Source organism: Manis pentadactyla, chromosome 8, assembly GCF_030020395.1.
Source record: "Manis pentadactyla isolate mManPen7 chromosome 8, mManPen7.hap1, whole genome shotgun sequence".
NCBI lineage: Eukaryota > Metazoa > Chordata > Mammalia > Pholidota > Manidae > Manis > Manis pentadactyla.
The window spans coordinates 131,629,294-131,646,155 of record NC_080026.1 but is presented as its reverse complement, the minus strand read 5'-3'; the positions used below and the strand labels follow the sequence as shown (position 1 = coordinate 131,646,155).

The window sequence follows — 16,862 nt, the reverse complement described above, 5'->3', positions numbered from 1 at the left end:
TTGATGTCTGCTTGCTCAGGAAGCCCAGATCACACCCTCCTCCAAACAAAGCTGCTTCTAGTCCCCGCCTCTGACTGGGGAGTGTGTGGGTTACCTTCAGGCTGGCTGAAATCATTGTTATATGGGGACAAGATGGTAAATTCACTCAATTTGGGCACCTTGAAAACTTACGGATCTTACCAGGAGCAAATTCCCATTGAGTGTGAGGCACACACTCCCCCAAAGTAAGGATCTAGCTTGGTTTATTTAGCACAAGCTGATCACCAGCAATCCTTTTGATTGTCCATCAGAAGCAATTTTTAAAACCAGATTAAAGACACTCACGAGGAGCAGATTTGCCTTAGGGCAGGAAAAATTCTAAGAACTCATCTGTGAGGGCCCTGCGTTAATTGAAACTTACATAATGCCCTTTACACTTTAAGTCTGAGTCAGAATGTGTGGAGGGTGTTCTGCTCAGAATCCGAAGGCTAGCTCTTGTGGGCTGGGCAGTGTGGCCCTCTCACAGGAGGCTTGCAGTCCAAAGGTGGTTGCTGCCTTTAGGTTGAGGTCAGGAGGGCACACAGATTGCAGACCACAGCCCCCAGCATGACAATGGGAGAAGCACAGTAGGGAGGTTACTGGGGAGCCCAGGTGATTTGCTGCCCCAAAGGTCTGAGCAGCCTATGGAGAGGTAGAAAAGGTCCTCCCCACTACCATAGCTGGACGATCGCATCCAGTTGGGTTTCTAAGTGCATAGTTTTGAAGACATATACATGAACAGACTGGGGATGCTTAAAGGGAGTGAGACAGGGACCGTGGATGTAGTCAGAGTAGGGTGAGGGCCTCCGGAGGGGGCAGGGCAGGATATTTGCAGTCAGAGCAATGTAACTACATGCATAGAAACCCCCCTACTAAAACTCTGTGTTAAACATTAAGCTCTAGAATCATTCTTCAGTGAGATCAGTTAATGTTCCCCAGATAAAGAAGAGTAGCCCATGTTTTATCATGCTAATCATTTGTAACCATGTGTAAGATTCACTTTAGCCTAGGCCTCTGTGTTGTCTTTCCTCCTTCAGATCTGATGAAGTGATTTTGCAAACTGGGCAACTAGTTTAGCAAGTAAGCCCAGGCATAAACAACACAGTAAAAGGCAAGAAGGATTCCACCTTAAAGATAAGATTGCATTTTAATACCCAAGAATTTAAGACGTGAGAAATTCTTAACTTACTCTTCAGCAAACAATACCTCAGCCCACCTTGGGGGCTGGGCAGGTGGCCTTGTTTCATATGCCCCCAGACCAGGATGCTGGTATCTCAGGGAGAAATCATCAGAGGAAGTTGCTTGTGTTAAGTTAATTCTAAATATTCAGGGACCACTTAACAAGTCCACACCCCTAAGTTTTTTTCATGTTCTTGAAAAATTCTCGACTGCCTATAAAACCCCCAGACAACGCACCACCACAGGCTCTCTTGTCCCCTCTTGGCGTGAGCCAGGAGCTCTATTCTCTCACTTTATCTCTAAATAAAAGCCTGTAGTACCTTGCTCTCCTACCCTGAGTGTTTGTGAAGCTCATTCTTCGGCTTCGTGAACAAGAACCCCGGCATCAGGAGGAAGGAGGCCGGTTGAGGAGACACCAAGCCTGGCCCCCACACTAGCAGGCATTAAGGGGCCCAACACAGCCATAAAGAAAGACTGTCAAGATGGGGAGTTGACAGTACTGAGCATTTACTAAGGGAAGGTGGTGCTAAGTACTTTCCAGTTACGATTGCATGTAATCCACATGGTAGCCTGGCAGAGTGAATGGCCCTCCCATGCACACATCGAGAAATATTTCAGAGAGGTTCAAGCCTGGACCTGGGGTTGCAGAGCTCCTGTTGCAGGGCAAGATCAAGCCCTGTACTGTCCAGATCCAGGGCCCTGCCTCCTCCCTTTTCCCTGTACTCGCTGCATCAAGGATGGTGCCACAGTCTCTCTTCCCATTCTGTTGGGTCCTTATCATTCTACTCTCCCGGATGCAGCCAGAGCAATGGCTTAGAAATGAAGGCTTGATCCTGTCACTCTGTGGGCAGACTCTCCAGTGGTTTCGATCGGCTGTGGCCCCAGCCTACATTTCCTGCTCTGTTCCACCCAGAGCTCCCCACCCCTGCAGCTGCCCGGGGCCTGGAGCCCTCCTGCTCCTCCCAGCACATGTCAGACCCAATTATCACTCCTCAACAAAGGCTCCCTAGCCTGGCCTTTGGGATCAAATCTCCTTTCCTAGGCCCACCCAGTGATGGCACTGGTCACCGTTGCCATCATCATCAAGGACTGACGACAATTTCCCCAACTGGAGTATAATGGAAACTGGAAACTGGGTCTTGTCTATTTTCAATATTGTATCCCCAGTTTGTTTACCTGGCATATAGTAAACATTGAACATATGAATGCATGAGTAGATGGAAGGATGGATGGATGGATGGCCAGTGGGAGGGTGGATGGGTAGATGATGGATAGGTGGTTGGATGGATGGATGGATGGATGGATGGATGGTTAGGTGGATGGATGGATGCATGCATGCATGCATGCATAGATGGATGCATAGATGGCTGAATGTTTGGGTGGGTGGGTGGATGTATGGTTGGGTGGGTGGGTGGATGCACAGATACAACTGAAACCAAATCAAGGATTCTAAATATGTGGGAATGCTCCCAAATCATGGTGGTCTGATTTGAAGATTAGGAAGGTTCTTTTCTTCCATACCATCATAACATTCTAGTAATTTATTAGTCAAAACCTCTTAATTTACAGATGAGGAAACTGAGGCTCAGAAAAAACAAAGTATTTTACTGAAATGCTTCTGCAAAAGGCAGGAGGTTTTGGCAGCATTTCTCAACAACAGGTTCCTGTGTGCACTGGTGGGTCTGATGCATTAGGGGGTGCACAGCAAGTCTGTAAATGATTTATTTTAATAAATTAGTCTAATTCAAACAACTCGATTTCCACATATAACCTTATCACTGTTACTCATTGCATTCTAATGTGCTTTCTGGAAAAGGAACAGGAAAGCAAGAGATAGAGGGAGATCTGGTGAGAGAACTGTAGCCCCCGGGATGTGACAATCCTAACACACCAGACACCTGTGGCAGCTGGGGTGCAGGTGAGGGGCCCAGGGGTTGGGGCTGCTCCTCAGCTCCCTGCATTCGTGTCATGGCCCACATATTAGGGGGTTTTCTGACACTTCTAAGCTCTTAGAGAAGTATGATGCTTCTGCGCTGTTCTCTACACCCCTGGGGGTGTCTCCCTGGGAGGAAGTGAGACTTCCCTGACTGGTGAGATAGGGAAGGCTGTCCTCTGGGTACAGTTTCCCCATGGTGTGGTTAGATCATGCCAGGTCACTGAGATGAGCTTGCCCACTCGGGCTGCCCTCCCCACCCTTCATGACATCCTGAGCTGACAGGCAGCCTGGCGTGGTGGGGAGGGTTTGGTCAGGTGGCAGTGTGAGGAGTCCCACTTTGACTTCCCCTCCAGTCCAGCCTTGCCATTGACAAAACTGCCTTTCTTCTCCTTTCCTGACTTTGGTGACTAGCTGACCATTGATTCAGAATCTGGATGTGATTAATTAGCTCCCTAAACCCCAACAGGATTAGTGTGGTGTTTACCCCACACATACATTATTTGGTTATTTCACCCCGCACATTACGATGCTTGTCAAAAATTTGAACTGGCCTCTAGGTCACGCTGTGCAGGTGACCTTTCTTCAGTAGAAGGGAGGCTGAAACCCTGACCAAGAAAAGTAAACTAAATTCCAGGATGTTTTCAGTTCTTCCCCGCATGAAATCAGAATAAACCTAGTTAATTTGAGGACCATGTAGATCTTCACAGTGAAATAGCTAAACTGCCAATCACCTGATCAATTCGCTGTCTTTATTCTTGTCGTTTGCTTTGTATTTTTTTCTCTGTGAATCATAAGTCTGGTAACCAAGGGGCTCTGGGATTATAAATAATCATGATTCAGAGGTACTCTACTCTCTATGATATGCCACTTCCTTGCTTTCTTTTTCCTTTTTCCATGCCAGGCTAGGAAGACTGCTTAAGAAGACACTTTTCTCAAGAACTTGATAAATGATCGAGCCAACTATGATAGATCATTCTGGATCAATTATTAACAGCTAAAAAGAATTGCATAGGATATGCACTCCATGTTTATGTTTCTATCAGGAGCTCTTAAATACCGACTTCTATGTTTCTCATAATATGATTGCTACACGTGCAAGAAAGAAGCTTGCCTGGTCTCTGTGTAACGCGGGAAGTACGAGATGAAGCATGGTTAAACAAGCTTCTACACTGCAGAACTTCTCAGTGCCTTTGAGACACCATCCTGCAATGTGAGTCAACCAGAAGACATGTCACAGTATTGCCCACACTTGCCATTCCCCAGAAACCTTCCTCCGCCCCTTTACTCGGTAGAGCATTTAATGGGGCTAATGTCCCCCAGAACACAGAGTGGAAAGCACAGCCCCATTGAAAGGGAGATTTGGTAAGGACATTTCAGGTGCCCTTTAGAGGACAGTTCTCAAAACACACCATCAAAGCACCCCTGTGCTCACCTCTCACCTGCTCTGGAACTGAATCCACCTGAAACCAGAAACACGTGAATGGCTCTTCTATGCTTCGGAGTAGGACCAGCCATGGGCTTTGCACACAGTGGGTTCCCAAGACCCCCTCCAAGGTGGGGTCCTTCTACCCCCTAACTGCTGACTCCCTTCTCCCTCCACAGTGGGATTCCCCCTGTCCTTCTTCCACAATGAACCCCCTGGCTCCCCTGAACAGTGGGGACCCCTCACCTGCCTCCCAGGGCCGCTCCCTCCCCTACGTTCCCAAAGCTCTCTGTCAGACTTTCCCTCAGTACCTACTGTGGTGCCTGGCTTATCTGTTTATTATTTTATTTTCCCACTGGCTATGACCTCCTGGAGGTTAGAGGGAATTCACTGTGTTTACATTCATGTCTTAGTCTAGCACTGGCACATGCTCTGGTGAATGAATGATGGAATTAAAAAATAAAAGGAGGGGTAATTTTTTTAAACTGACACACTCACTGTGCACTTAGACTGACTCTTGCCCTGTGGGATATAACACCTGTTCCAGAGACTTTATAAAAGGAATTTACGTTGTAAGTTGATTCATGCAGAGGAACGAATTCTCAAGGTAGAAAGGAAAGGGAACTTGCCATGCCTTGTCAACTATAGCACGGTATTTCCCAGAGAAGGTCACTTCCTCACCTTCACTGCGGTCCTAGCAGATTAGGTCCCGTCCATATGCACAATCCTAAATCGTCCAAACAGTGCTTCCTGCACAGATGCCTAGGAGCCCACTGACTCTAACAGATTGGCAGATGGGCTTTGCACTTTTAATCCAGTTTTAACTCTTTTCTGTGCTCATTTTGTGATAGAAAAAACAAAGTCCACAATAGTTTAAGCAAACCAAGCAATAGATGAATGGAAAATATTGAAGACTCTAGAGTAAGAAGGGAGAAGGATTGTGTGAGGGGGTGGATAAAACCCTTAATATTCTTATTATTCAGTCTACACGCTACCACATGACCTTCCATATGACTTCAAGGTCAAGGTGTGGGTGCACTTGTGAGAATCCATTACCCCGCATAGTCAGGGAGGGGAACAGGGAGCTGAATTCCTAAAAAAATTTTTTAACTGTCTTCTAACCCATATTTTCAGCCTCCCTCTCATGGGATCCTGCAAGGTAGCAGATTGACCCAATTTTGTGGCTCCCACACTAATTGCTGGAAGAGCCGCTGGATCGTTATACATAAGTGCTTCCTGTGGCTGGAATGGGTTCATGTCTCCACTGTCTCAGTTGTTGGTGTCTGTCATTGTCCTTTAGACGTATCTAGATGCTGTTCTGACAAAACACCAGCGCATTTCAATGTATTTCTGATGTAATCATTACTTCTGATCATTTGGACGTCTCCTAATGATCAAATACTAAAAATAAAACTACTATCGCATTAGAAAAGATATCTGCTTTTATTCACAATAAAGAAAGATCTTTAAAACTTTACTAAGTACAAAGCAAGGAATTTGGTAGAATGTTGTCTTAAATATGAATATTTCCTTGGTTTTAGTCCAATCCTGCAAATTATGCCAGTAAAAATGCAAACGACAGTTTTCTTTGTGTGCTTGAATTATGGGGGTTTGAATTATTTTATTTTGACACCAAAATACAAGAGTGGTAAATATAATTGTGTTATAGTCCTTCTTGATAAGACTTCTAATGCATATTAAAATAATCTTCCTGCCTTAGTCAATACAGTGCAAAACAGGGAACGTAAGTGCATCTTCACCTGATGATTGAAAATATTTCAGAATGTCTGGGGCATCCTCGGAACAGTAAGATGTCACCAATATCACCTACGTGAGACTGAGCTTGTGTACTGACCTCAAAAATGTGATTAAGGGTTCTTTTTAGAATAAGTCCTATTTCACTGAGATTTTGCCTCTCTGTAATCCTCCAGACAGAAGGGAGAGGGGAGCAGATGAGTCAACATTACCAGGGGTCAAGCTGGTTCAGTGTTAAAGGGATAAACACCATCTTAGCCTCCTTCCCGGCACTAAGGCAGCTGCAGTGACGAGTTTGGGAAGATTAACTGCTGTCAAAGTTGGCATCTGAGGCCATAAAAAGACAACAGATTACAGGTGTCTGTGATACAAGCTGATCTTGAGGAGAAAAGACAGACAACTCTCACTCACGGCATCCTCTTATTGTTGTTTTTCTAGAAGGGAACTCCCCACCTCTCCAAAAATAAGTGCCAGATGTTTTGCTGCATCGCCATTTAAAACCAGAAAAAGGAACTTGGTATGGTGGCTTTTCAGTGGAGATCCTGGGTTGGAAGGTGCCATGTGAAGAATTATGAACTACAGCAGTTAACAACTGTACAAGGGGTTGTACAGGGGCTTGGTCTAATGGCGGGTTGGCTTCTACAGGAGGCATAGGAAATAACGGACAGCGGTCATTGGAGATGGAGAGCAACAGAGTGCTCAGAGGACGTGGCCCAGCTGGAGCCCGACAGTCTCCCTGACTGGAGGAGATGGAGCTGGACACCTGGGCGGACCACGGCAGCTAGAGGTCCCAAGGCAGAGAGCCAAGAAGAGAAAGCTGGACACAGAGAACCCCAGAGGTACACAAAGTATGATCAGCACGTATATGCATGGAAACCACCTGAGACTAGGTACAGACCACCTGAAAGGTTTATAGGGAAGAATCCTTGAACAACACAGGGCTGAGAATAGTCCCTGTTCCCACCGGCCAGAGTGGAAAACCTCATAATTCATGGGACATCTGTCAGAATACTAAGAAGAGTCTTGCCTCAGTAGTAGAGACAATTAACCCTAGGCTAAACACTTCTCTGGTCCCGCCCCACAAAGCTGAAAAGCAAGACCCAAAAGGATTAAGCTGTGCCAGATAATTGAACTGTATTCCAAAGCAAAGTTCAAGAATATTTACGGAAATACAAAAATATCCAGAATTCAAAAGCATAAAATCCACAGTGTCTGGAATGCAGAGAAGCAGGAAAATGTGACCCACGGTGAAAAGAAAACTCAATTAATCAAAGCCAACCCAGAAATGGTGTAAAAGATAGAATTCATACACAAGGACTTTTAAAAAAGTATTACTTTTTAAAAGTAAAAAAATTGTATTCCACATGTTCAGGATGCTAGGAGAAAGACTGGTCATGTTAAGTACAGACATGGAAGATATAAAAAGACCCAAATTAAACATCTAGAGATAAATACCACAATTTCTAAAATGAAAAACATACTGGGTGGGATTAATAACAGTTTAGTCATTAGAGAGAAAAAGATCAGTGAACTCGAAGACAGCAATAGAAATGCTCCAAAATCAAACATAGAGAGAAAAAAACAAAACAAACAAACAAACAAACAAACCATGAACAGAGTATCAGTGAATTGTGGGCCAAGTTCAAGAGGAAGAATATACATGTAATTGGAGCCCCCAAAGGAGTGGCTGAGAGATTTAAAAAACTATGTGAAGAAATAATGGTTGAACATTTTCATAATATGATGTAAACTATGAACCAACAGATTCAAGAATCTAACTCCAAACACAACAAACAAGAAACTCACACCAAAGCACATCATAACCAAATTGATTAAAACAGTAAAAAAGTGAAAAAGCTTAAAAGCATCCTGAGAAAAAAGACAGAAACAGAAGTATGGGACAAAAGACAGAAAACAAAACTTCCAATTTTTTGTTGGAAGCCATGAAAGCTAGAATACAGTGATGCAACATATTAAAGCAGTAAAAGAAACACAAAATTGTCTACCAAGAAACTTTTGCCCAGAAAAGATATCTTCCTAAAATCAAGATTTTTTCAGACATACAAAACTAAAAGAATTACTCACCAGAAGACCTATATTTCAAGGACTGTTCAAGGAAGTTCCTCAAACCAAAAGAAAATAATACCAGACAGCCATCAGGATATGCACATAATCAGAACACCAGACATGGACCTATGTAGGTAAAGATAAAGTACTTTTTCTTATTATTTAAATCTCCTTTGAAAGATAATTGGTTATTTCAAGCAAAAGTAACATATATTGTGAGATTCACAACATATGTAGAAAGAAAATATATGACAATAACAGAAGAAAAGTAAAAAAGGAAGAAATAGAAGTATACTGGGGTAAGACTCTTGTAATATGTATGAGATGGTATATCGCATGAAAGTAGACAGTGATACATTAGAGATGTATGGTATAGATCCTAAAGTAGCCACCTAGAACAACGGAAACAGTTGTAGCTAATAAGTTAAAAGGGAGATAAAAGAGAATCACAAAAAAATGATTTTTTTTCCCAAAAGAAACCAGAAAAAGGAAAAAGGAACAAAAAGGAGATGGACAGAGAAAACAAATAACAAGGCTGAAGACTTAAGCCAATCATATTAATAATCAAATTAAATGTAAATGTTATAAACACTTCAGTAAAAGAGATATTCAGAGTGAACTAAAAATGTAAGATCCAGCTATGTTGTCTACAAGAAAGGCACTTCAAATTTTGCTTAAAAAGACCAAACATGTTAAAAGGAAGAGAAAGGGGAAAAAAATATACCATGAAAACACTAATCAAAAGAAAGCTGTTGTGCCCATATTATATCAAAGTAAATTCAGGAACAAAGAATATTACCAGGTATAAAGAAGACCATTGTGATGATACAGAGTTCAAACCATCAAGAGGACACAAACATTCTAAAAGTTGCTCTAGTAACAGAGCTTCAAAATACATAGAACAAACTGATAAAAGGAGAAATGGATACGTTCACAATTATAACCTGATAGTTCCACACCCGTCTTAATACTTGACTGAGCAAACAGATAGAACATCAGTTCAGATAGGACAGTCGGCAACCACAGTATCAACCAACTTGATGCAATTGACATTCATTGAGCACCATGTAATAGTGGCACAATTACATTCTTATCAAGTGCAAATGAAACATTTAAAAGATAGCTCTTGTTCTACACTTTTTAGAAGTCTCAATAAATTTAAAAAGATTCATATTATTCAAAGTGTATTATCTGCTACAATGAAATTAAATTAAAAATCAACAGATGAAAGATATCTGGAAAATCCCCAACTATTTGGAAATTAAATAAATTAAATACACTTCTAAATAGCCCATGAGTCAAAGAAGAAATTAAGAGGGAAATGAGAAAGTATTTCAACCAAATGAAAATGAAAACACGACTATCAAAACGTGTCATATGCAGCTAAAGCACTCCTTAGAGGAACTTTCAATGCACTAAAACACAACAGTAAAAAAGCAGGTCTCAAATCCATGACTTCACCTCTACCTTAAGAAACTGCAGAAACCTTGGTTGCACAACAATGTGAATATATTTAAGATTGAACTGCATTGCACTTAGAATTGGTCAAGATGGTAAATTTTATGTTATGCATTTTTTATAATAAAATATAACTTTAAAAATCAACAAGTAGCAGTGTGTAAAAGAAACCAGATACTGAGTATATGCACTGTTAAATCTCCTTTATATGAAGTTCAAGAACTGGCAAAACTATTCACGGGTGTTAGAAGTTGGAATAGTTGTTGTTCTTGGGCAGGGGATTGACTGGGAAGGGACATGAGAAATGTTCTGGGGTGATGGAAAGAATCTAGATCGAGGACTGAGTGTGATGACACAGGTGTCTAGGAGGACAGGCTTTCAGCAGGCTCTCAGATTTATACTCTCATGGTATGTATTTTATGCCAATAAAAATAAAAGGTAATAGAAAAAAAAGAAAGTATGGAGGCAATAAAAAGGTCAGTGGTTGCCAAGGGTTGGCAGGGGAGGGAGGGAAGGCGGAATGAATTGGTGGAGCACAGGAGATTTTTTAAGGCAGCGACACTGTCCGGTATGATATTTTAATGGTGGATACGTGCCATTACGCATTTGTCAGACCCAGAGAATGTGCACCACCAAGAGTGAACCTTAATGTAAACTACAGATTTAATCATCAATATTGGCTCATTAATTGTAGCCAATGTACCACACTAATGCAAAATGTTAATGGGGGACACTATGTAGAGAGGTGGAGGAGGGGTATCGGGAAACTCTGTATTGCTCAATCTTCTGTCAGCCTAAAACTGCTCTAAAAGAGTCTAATTAATTATTTGAACATATACTTACAGATTGCTTAAATATATCTTTATATTTAAATGTAGATATATATGTATACACACACCCTACGATCACAATCAATAAAGAACTAAAAAAATGAGAAAAGTCTGAGGGGAACACACTAATATTTTAAGAGCTATGGATGGTGGGAGTGTTATTGACTTTTTCTTACCACTTTCCATTTTTCTCCATTTTCCAAGTTTTTACAATAAATGGGTATCATCTCAGCATGGAAAAATACTCTCTCCTCTTTTTAAATGCTCTGTTGAAACCGGCTGAGCAAAAAGCAGACACACACCTCATTCAGCGGTGACCTTCTTTTTCAGCCAATGTCAAAAGTCAGGGCGCTCACTCTGTCCTCCAGTCCTCCCTCCCACTCCTCTCTGTGTTTACTTCCTGCCAGAGATAAATAATGAGTCAGAAGCAGGACAGGGGGCGGCGGCTGCACCCAGCTCCGCATGACGCACCCTGCCAGGGCAAGAGCCTGTTAGTAGATCTGGGACTTCCCAAAGTTTATTTGGAAAGAACACATTACTACAGTTTAGGAAACACGGGGACCGGTCCCTAAGAGCTGGCCCCAGCAGCTTCTCATAAAATAGATCAGATCTTTTTTTTTTTTTTCTTTTTCCTGGATCTGAGAACTGCCCTTGTTTATAGAAAAATTAAATTTGAAGGACAGACCAGGACTTGCTTTCTAACTATGAAGACCACAACACAAATACTTTCAAAAATCTGAGAACTTGGCCATTATGCCGTGAGTCTGGGCTTCGGGTAGCATCAAACCAAGCTGGATTCTAAGCCCCACCCTGCCATGCTCTGTCTGTGTGACCTGGGTCAGGTTCCTTAACCTCTCTGAGCCTCAGGTTCCTCATACAGCCCCTCAGGCCATCTGCATTCAGGTACTTGGTGCTGCTGGGTGGGTCTTTGACTCCACCGCCTCTGCCCTCACCGGGGCTGTCCCAGGCACGTGCTGTGGGTTCGCCTTGGGATGTTCCCGGTCACCATCCCCCAAATGCAAGGGTATCCCTCACTGCTCTCTGTGTTTACTTCCTGCCAGAGCCTCCCCTCCAGGGCACCAACACAGCCCTTACCTTCATCCTCTGAGACCTTTCCTTGCCTGCATAATCCCTTGTTTAAATACTAACCAAGCACAAAGCACCTCCCCAGATTCCTGTTCCCTGCAGGATGCATTCTCAAGCCCTCATCTGGTCTTCAAGTTCTCAATCAGGCCTCAGTTTCCCAAACTTGTTCACAGTGAACACCCACCACCATGGGCCGGGCTCACTTCCTGCTCTACCACAGAGAGGGCCAGTTCAGGAATTCTGCCCCTACCTGGAATGGCCTCTACAGCTGCCCCTGTAAGATTCCCCACCCCGCCAGGAGATGCTCCTGTCCAGTGCAGCCTTCCCACCACCTTCTCTTCTGAGCCCCAACAGCCCTGAGCCTGTGTCATCACTCGGCTCTGATGCAATGTGGCGGTTCTCACGCATGGTCCCCAGACCGGCAACATCAGCGTCACCTGGGCACTGGTTAGAAATGCTCGTTCTCAGGCCTCACCCCAGAATCAGACTCTCTGGAGTTGATCCCAGCCATTTGTGTTGTAACTAGCCCGGCAGGTGACCCTGATGCCAGCTCACGTGTGAGAACAGGTGGATAATGGTTCAGACTTTAGACTGTTGAGTGTCCGCTCTTCCATCTGCAGTGACAAAGGTGTCAGAAATTCACGCAGGAATCGCTCAGGGTCACTCCTTGAGCAAATTCCGCCATCTCTGGAATATTGCCTGCAGCCTTTCTTGGAAGAATGAACAAGTACGGAGCGGAAGCACAGGAAATGGCCACTGCCCAACAATTTTACCTACAAAGCAGTCATTTCCTCTGGCGCAACCTGACAGCTCCACTAGCTGGGAAAAGCTTACAGGGTCAGGTCCTTGTGTTCCCAGGGTTTGAAAGGAAAGAGCTGCCCATTCCTGGTTGCTGGTTCCCTAGAAGGGGAAGGAAGGCTCCCTGGGTTGCAGGCAGGGAACCTGAACTCAGTCCGCACACAGACATCCGGGGCAGCCGTGCTTGAGGGTGGACGTTGCTGAGCAGTAAGAGGTTCAACCTGGTGTTAAGCTTCATCCCAGGAGGTTGTGCTCACCCTTTCCAGGAGCCCAGGGGCTTGCACAGGGTGTGCATCAGGGAGCCTCCCAGCCTCTGTCGGAAGGGGTGGGGTCCAACACAAGGGTAAGTTACAACAGCGACACCATGTGGCAAATGGTACACGAAGCAGCCGAATAGACGGGACTCTATTTGGATGAACTTACCCCTTTGAGGGATGTATGTATGCACCCTAACTTGGGTAATTCAGAGGAAGGGGGCCTCAAGGGGGAAACAGTGAGCTTTCTGCCACTAAGGTGTAGGTGACATAGTGCTCCAAGCCTCGGTTTCCCCATCTGTTAGGTGTTGACAATCTTGAGCAAAGGGACAATCTGGGAATATGAATTTACATCTTTCTCCCCAAATTCTTCCCTTGGCCCTCCTGAGTTTTCTCTCTGGAGTCACGGCAAGTATAAAATGGAAACAATGTGAGGTCAATGGCTCCTCCAATCTTTTGTAAAAACCTGTAACACATCCTCTGAAGAGAAAATGCTCGTTGTTCAAAGTGGCCAAGGGAGGAGGCGGGCACATGCATTGGACGATGACAGGGGAGCAGAGGAAAGGTCTTAGAAAGCGGGGAACGCCTGAGAGGCCCTCCCTGTTTCTGGACCGGTTCCTCAGGCGCACGGGAGACGAGCACAGAGTGCTGAAGGGAATGGCCATGGGCTCCCAGCCTCCCCAGATTCCCACGTGCCAAATGTCATGAAAGCTGCACAGTCATCGGGCCTGGGGACATTGTGGCCTGGACCAGCAGGCATCTGTGTGGTGAAGGGTTTGAGGGGGACAGATGATGACCTCCATACACCAGGCCAGGGGAGGTGGTTCCGAGGCTGGCTGACATGGGCGTTCCCACCAGCCTGGCAGAGGAAGGACTTACAATTGGAAATGAATTGATTTAAATAAAGTTTTATTTTGTACACATGGGGCATTTGGCATAGTGTCTGGTGCCTGTCTGTAAAATGAACATCAAAAGCTGTTGCATCATGATTGTGGGTGCCAGGCGGGTGCCTGCCCTCTCTTCCTATAAACATCCAGACTCCAGGAGCCCAGTCAGCCCTTGACAGTTTCTGAGTAAGTTAGTCCAGGGCCCTGCACAATAGACCTTCACACATTTATGGAGGAGAAGCATGCTGGCAATTTGGAACAGGGAGTTGCATCTTTGGGCTTGCTCTTAGGAGGTGCCTCTTTTATGCCCAGTTTGCATGGTAATGAGACACTATTCTTCAAGGGAAAAATGATAACTAACTAAAGCTGGGGAACAAGAAACTGACGACCACGGAGCTGCTGTTACTCTTCAGTCCAGCTGAGACACAGGCCACAAAAAATTCCCAAGCCTCTTACGACATCCAAAGCCTCACAGAGATGCAGAGGGAAGAGCTGGACCTTGGGTCTCAGCCAGCAGTAAGTGCTCTTGGCTGGAATTCCAGAAAAGATGAATCCATCCATTAGTTTCATGATCACCTACAGCCAATTTAGACAGGCTACCTGGTCTCATCAGAGCCAATATTAGAACCTTTGTCCAGTTACCCTGATCAAAAGTTCATGAAGTAGAAGAGGCAAAGGGGTCTGGGAGGCAAAGGAAGCCCCCTTTTTTGCAGAGAATGGGGGTCAGAAGTACTGTTAAGCCATCAAGCCATATTCTGTGATTCCCTGGGCAAAAAAGAACACTGTCCCCATCTGATCACCATTTTGCTGTAGAAATCTAATGTTCATGCCAAGAGGCTGAAAGTATCTCCCGTGGAAGCCTCATAGCTGGAGCTGCCCAGGAAGTAACACCAGCCAGGCATGGAAATTCCTGCCACTAGGGATCACTCTCACCTACCCCGTGACCATCTGTAAAGTTAGAGCAAAAAATGTTGCTTAAACGCCGAAGTGAGAAGCTATGGAAAATTATTCGTGACCCAAAGTTTCACTGTTGGTTATCTATGTTCAGAAGGGTTTTTCTAACCAGATCTTGTGCTGAACTCTTGGGCAATTATGAATTACCTCTAGTGTTCTCAGTCTGTGTCCTTTCTGGGAACTGAATGTTCACGTCTGCTGGCCCTCTGCTCGGGAATGCCCCCAAAACATTCCGTGCTGAACACTGCATGGGAAGAGCCTATTTCTTGGACTTATTATCCATACGTGGACAATCTGGACCCGGCTGTGGTCATAATGAGCCACTAGCCACATCCCACTGCAGTAGTGTGGCCTTTTGATTTCTGCAATCCATCCACAGTTGCCCTGGGACTGAGGGCACTGGTCAGTTTTGCAATAGCTTTTTGTATCCTCTGGGTCACCTGCTGGTTCCCGCAAGGACCGCACCACACTACCAACCCCAACTTAGCCATGTATTAGACACCCCTGATAAGCCCTGGGGTAGCCTTGATCTTTTTTAAGTTCTCACACTGAAGATAAAAAAAACCTAGAGTGTTGCTGGAATGGAAGCTTATGATTACAAATTTCATCCTAAGTACTAATTTTCCAATCATGCAGGTCTAGGCCATCACAAAGAGGTCAATAGACAACTGCTTAGAACATCTCGCCACTGAGGACCGTGTCATGGGTTTTGGAGTAAATTTTCCAAAGCAAATGCTGGGCAGGAAGGGTGCTGACTGGGCCCTGGGCTCTCAGTCCTCCGAACCTGGCTCCTACCTGGGCACGTCTTCATGGCCAGAGCTTCCAGACTTGTCCTCCGGCTTTCTTCTGATATTCTGACTATTCCCAGATGGTTGCACAGATTCTGGACTCTGAGCTGATGAAGTTCTCTGAACCAGAATAAACAGAAATTGGAAAGGAAATCAAATAGGAGTCTCTGAAAACACAAAAGCATTTATCAGCAGGCCCCTGACCACAACATTCCAAGGTCAGGTCTTTCATTTGCTTTCCCATCCAACCATGCCGCAACCACGTGCTGGCACTGAGCTACATTTTGACGTCAGGCGAGCAAAGCAAAGGTGGCCCCTGCTCCCATCTAATGGAGGAGAAACACAGTTAAACAAATATCCCCGTGGAGTAGAATGACTGTTTTAGTAAGAAACCAAGACTGGGGACACCTTCCATACTTTGGGGGTCATCTGCTCCCTGGAGAAAGTGGGGGTATTTAAACTAAGATCTTAAAGTGTTGAGTCTGTTCGTGGCACCACAGAGGTGAAAACATATTTTCTTGCTCCCCTCCCCCATGGTTTGGCATGCCAGAATTCAGCTGGAACCTGAAAAGTAAATAAATAAATAAAACAGAAGGAAGAAAATGATGAGCCTTGGAAATGTGGGGCTAATGTTTAGGTCCTAACCACTCTGAGAGGTGCTCACCTTTCCCTTCAGTCCCACAACAAACTCATCTGCCATTTAATCAATTTTAAAACCAAGATATGAAAGTATAAAGAACAGTCAAAACTTCAAACCATGGAATGGAAAGAGATGAGATGTTTTGAAAACGCAATTTTAATGATGCACATTTAAGTATAAGATAGACATCAGAAATGGGGAACAGGCTTTATCAACCTGAGCAATATTTTCCAAAGCAGTGGTTGTCTTTCATTTCGTCCTTGCAGGGGCGTCTCTGCCCATCAGGTGTGCACAACGCTCAGGCCAAGTCAGGTCCTTCCGCAGGGCTCCCCAAAGAACGAGAGGGTCAGGAATCTGGTGGGGGGTTGGCAGAAAGAGTATGAGAGTCAAAGGCAGACTGTTCCTAGCTATTGCAGAGGATGACAGCCTGCAGCAAGGGAGACTCGACCCAGCAGGAAAGGTCCTGATGACTCTGGTTGGCCCTGAGGCCCAACCTACTCTGCCCTCTCTATCCAGCAGTTGCGTAAAATCCTGATTCCCTACTTGCCTTAGCCGGTACAAGCTGGATTTCTGCCAAAATAGTTCAAAAATTCATGTGGAAACACCAAAGACCCCGAATAGCCAAAGCAATCTTGAGAAGGAAGAATAAAGAGGGGAGGATCTCGCTCCCCAACTTCAAGCTCTACTACAAAGCCACAGTAATCAAGACAGTTTGGTTGTGGCACAAGAACAGAGCCACAGACCAATGGAACAGAATAGAGACTCCAGACATTAACCCAAACATATATG

The 16,862-nt window shown here is 44.6% G+C and overlaps 1 protein-coding gene across 22 annotated transcripts in view; it reads right to left on the bottom strand.

Annotated features, from left to right (window-relative positions):
• Nucleotides 1-16,862, bottom strand: part of TACC2 (transforming acidic coiled-coil containing protein 2) — a 213,132-nt gene that overhangs the window by 149,094 nt on the left and 47,176 nt on the right. For all 22 annotated transcript variants that reach the window (XM_036898706.2, XM_036898710.2, XM_057506401.1 and 19 more), the window contains one exon: nucleotides 15,441-15,553. In XM_036898706.2, coding sequence (XP_036754601.2) covers nucleotides 15,441-15,553 — 113 coding nt within the window. The remainder of the gene's footprint in view (nucleotides 1-15,440; nucleotides 15,554-16,862) is intronic.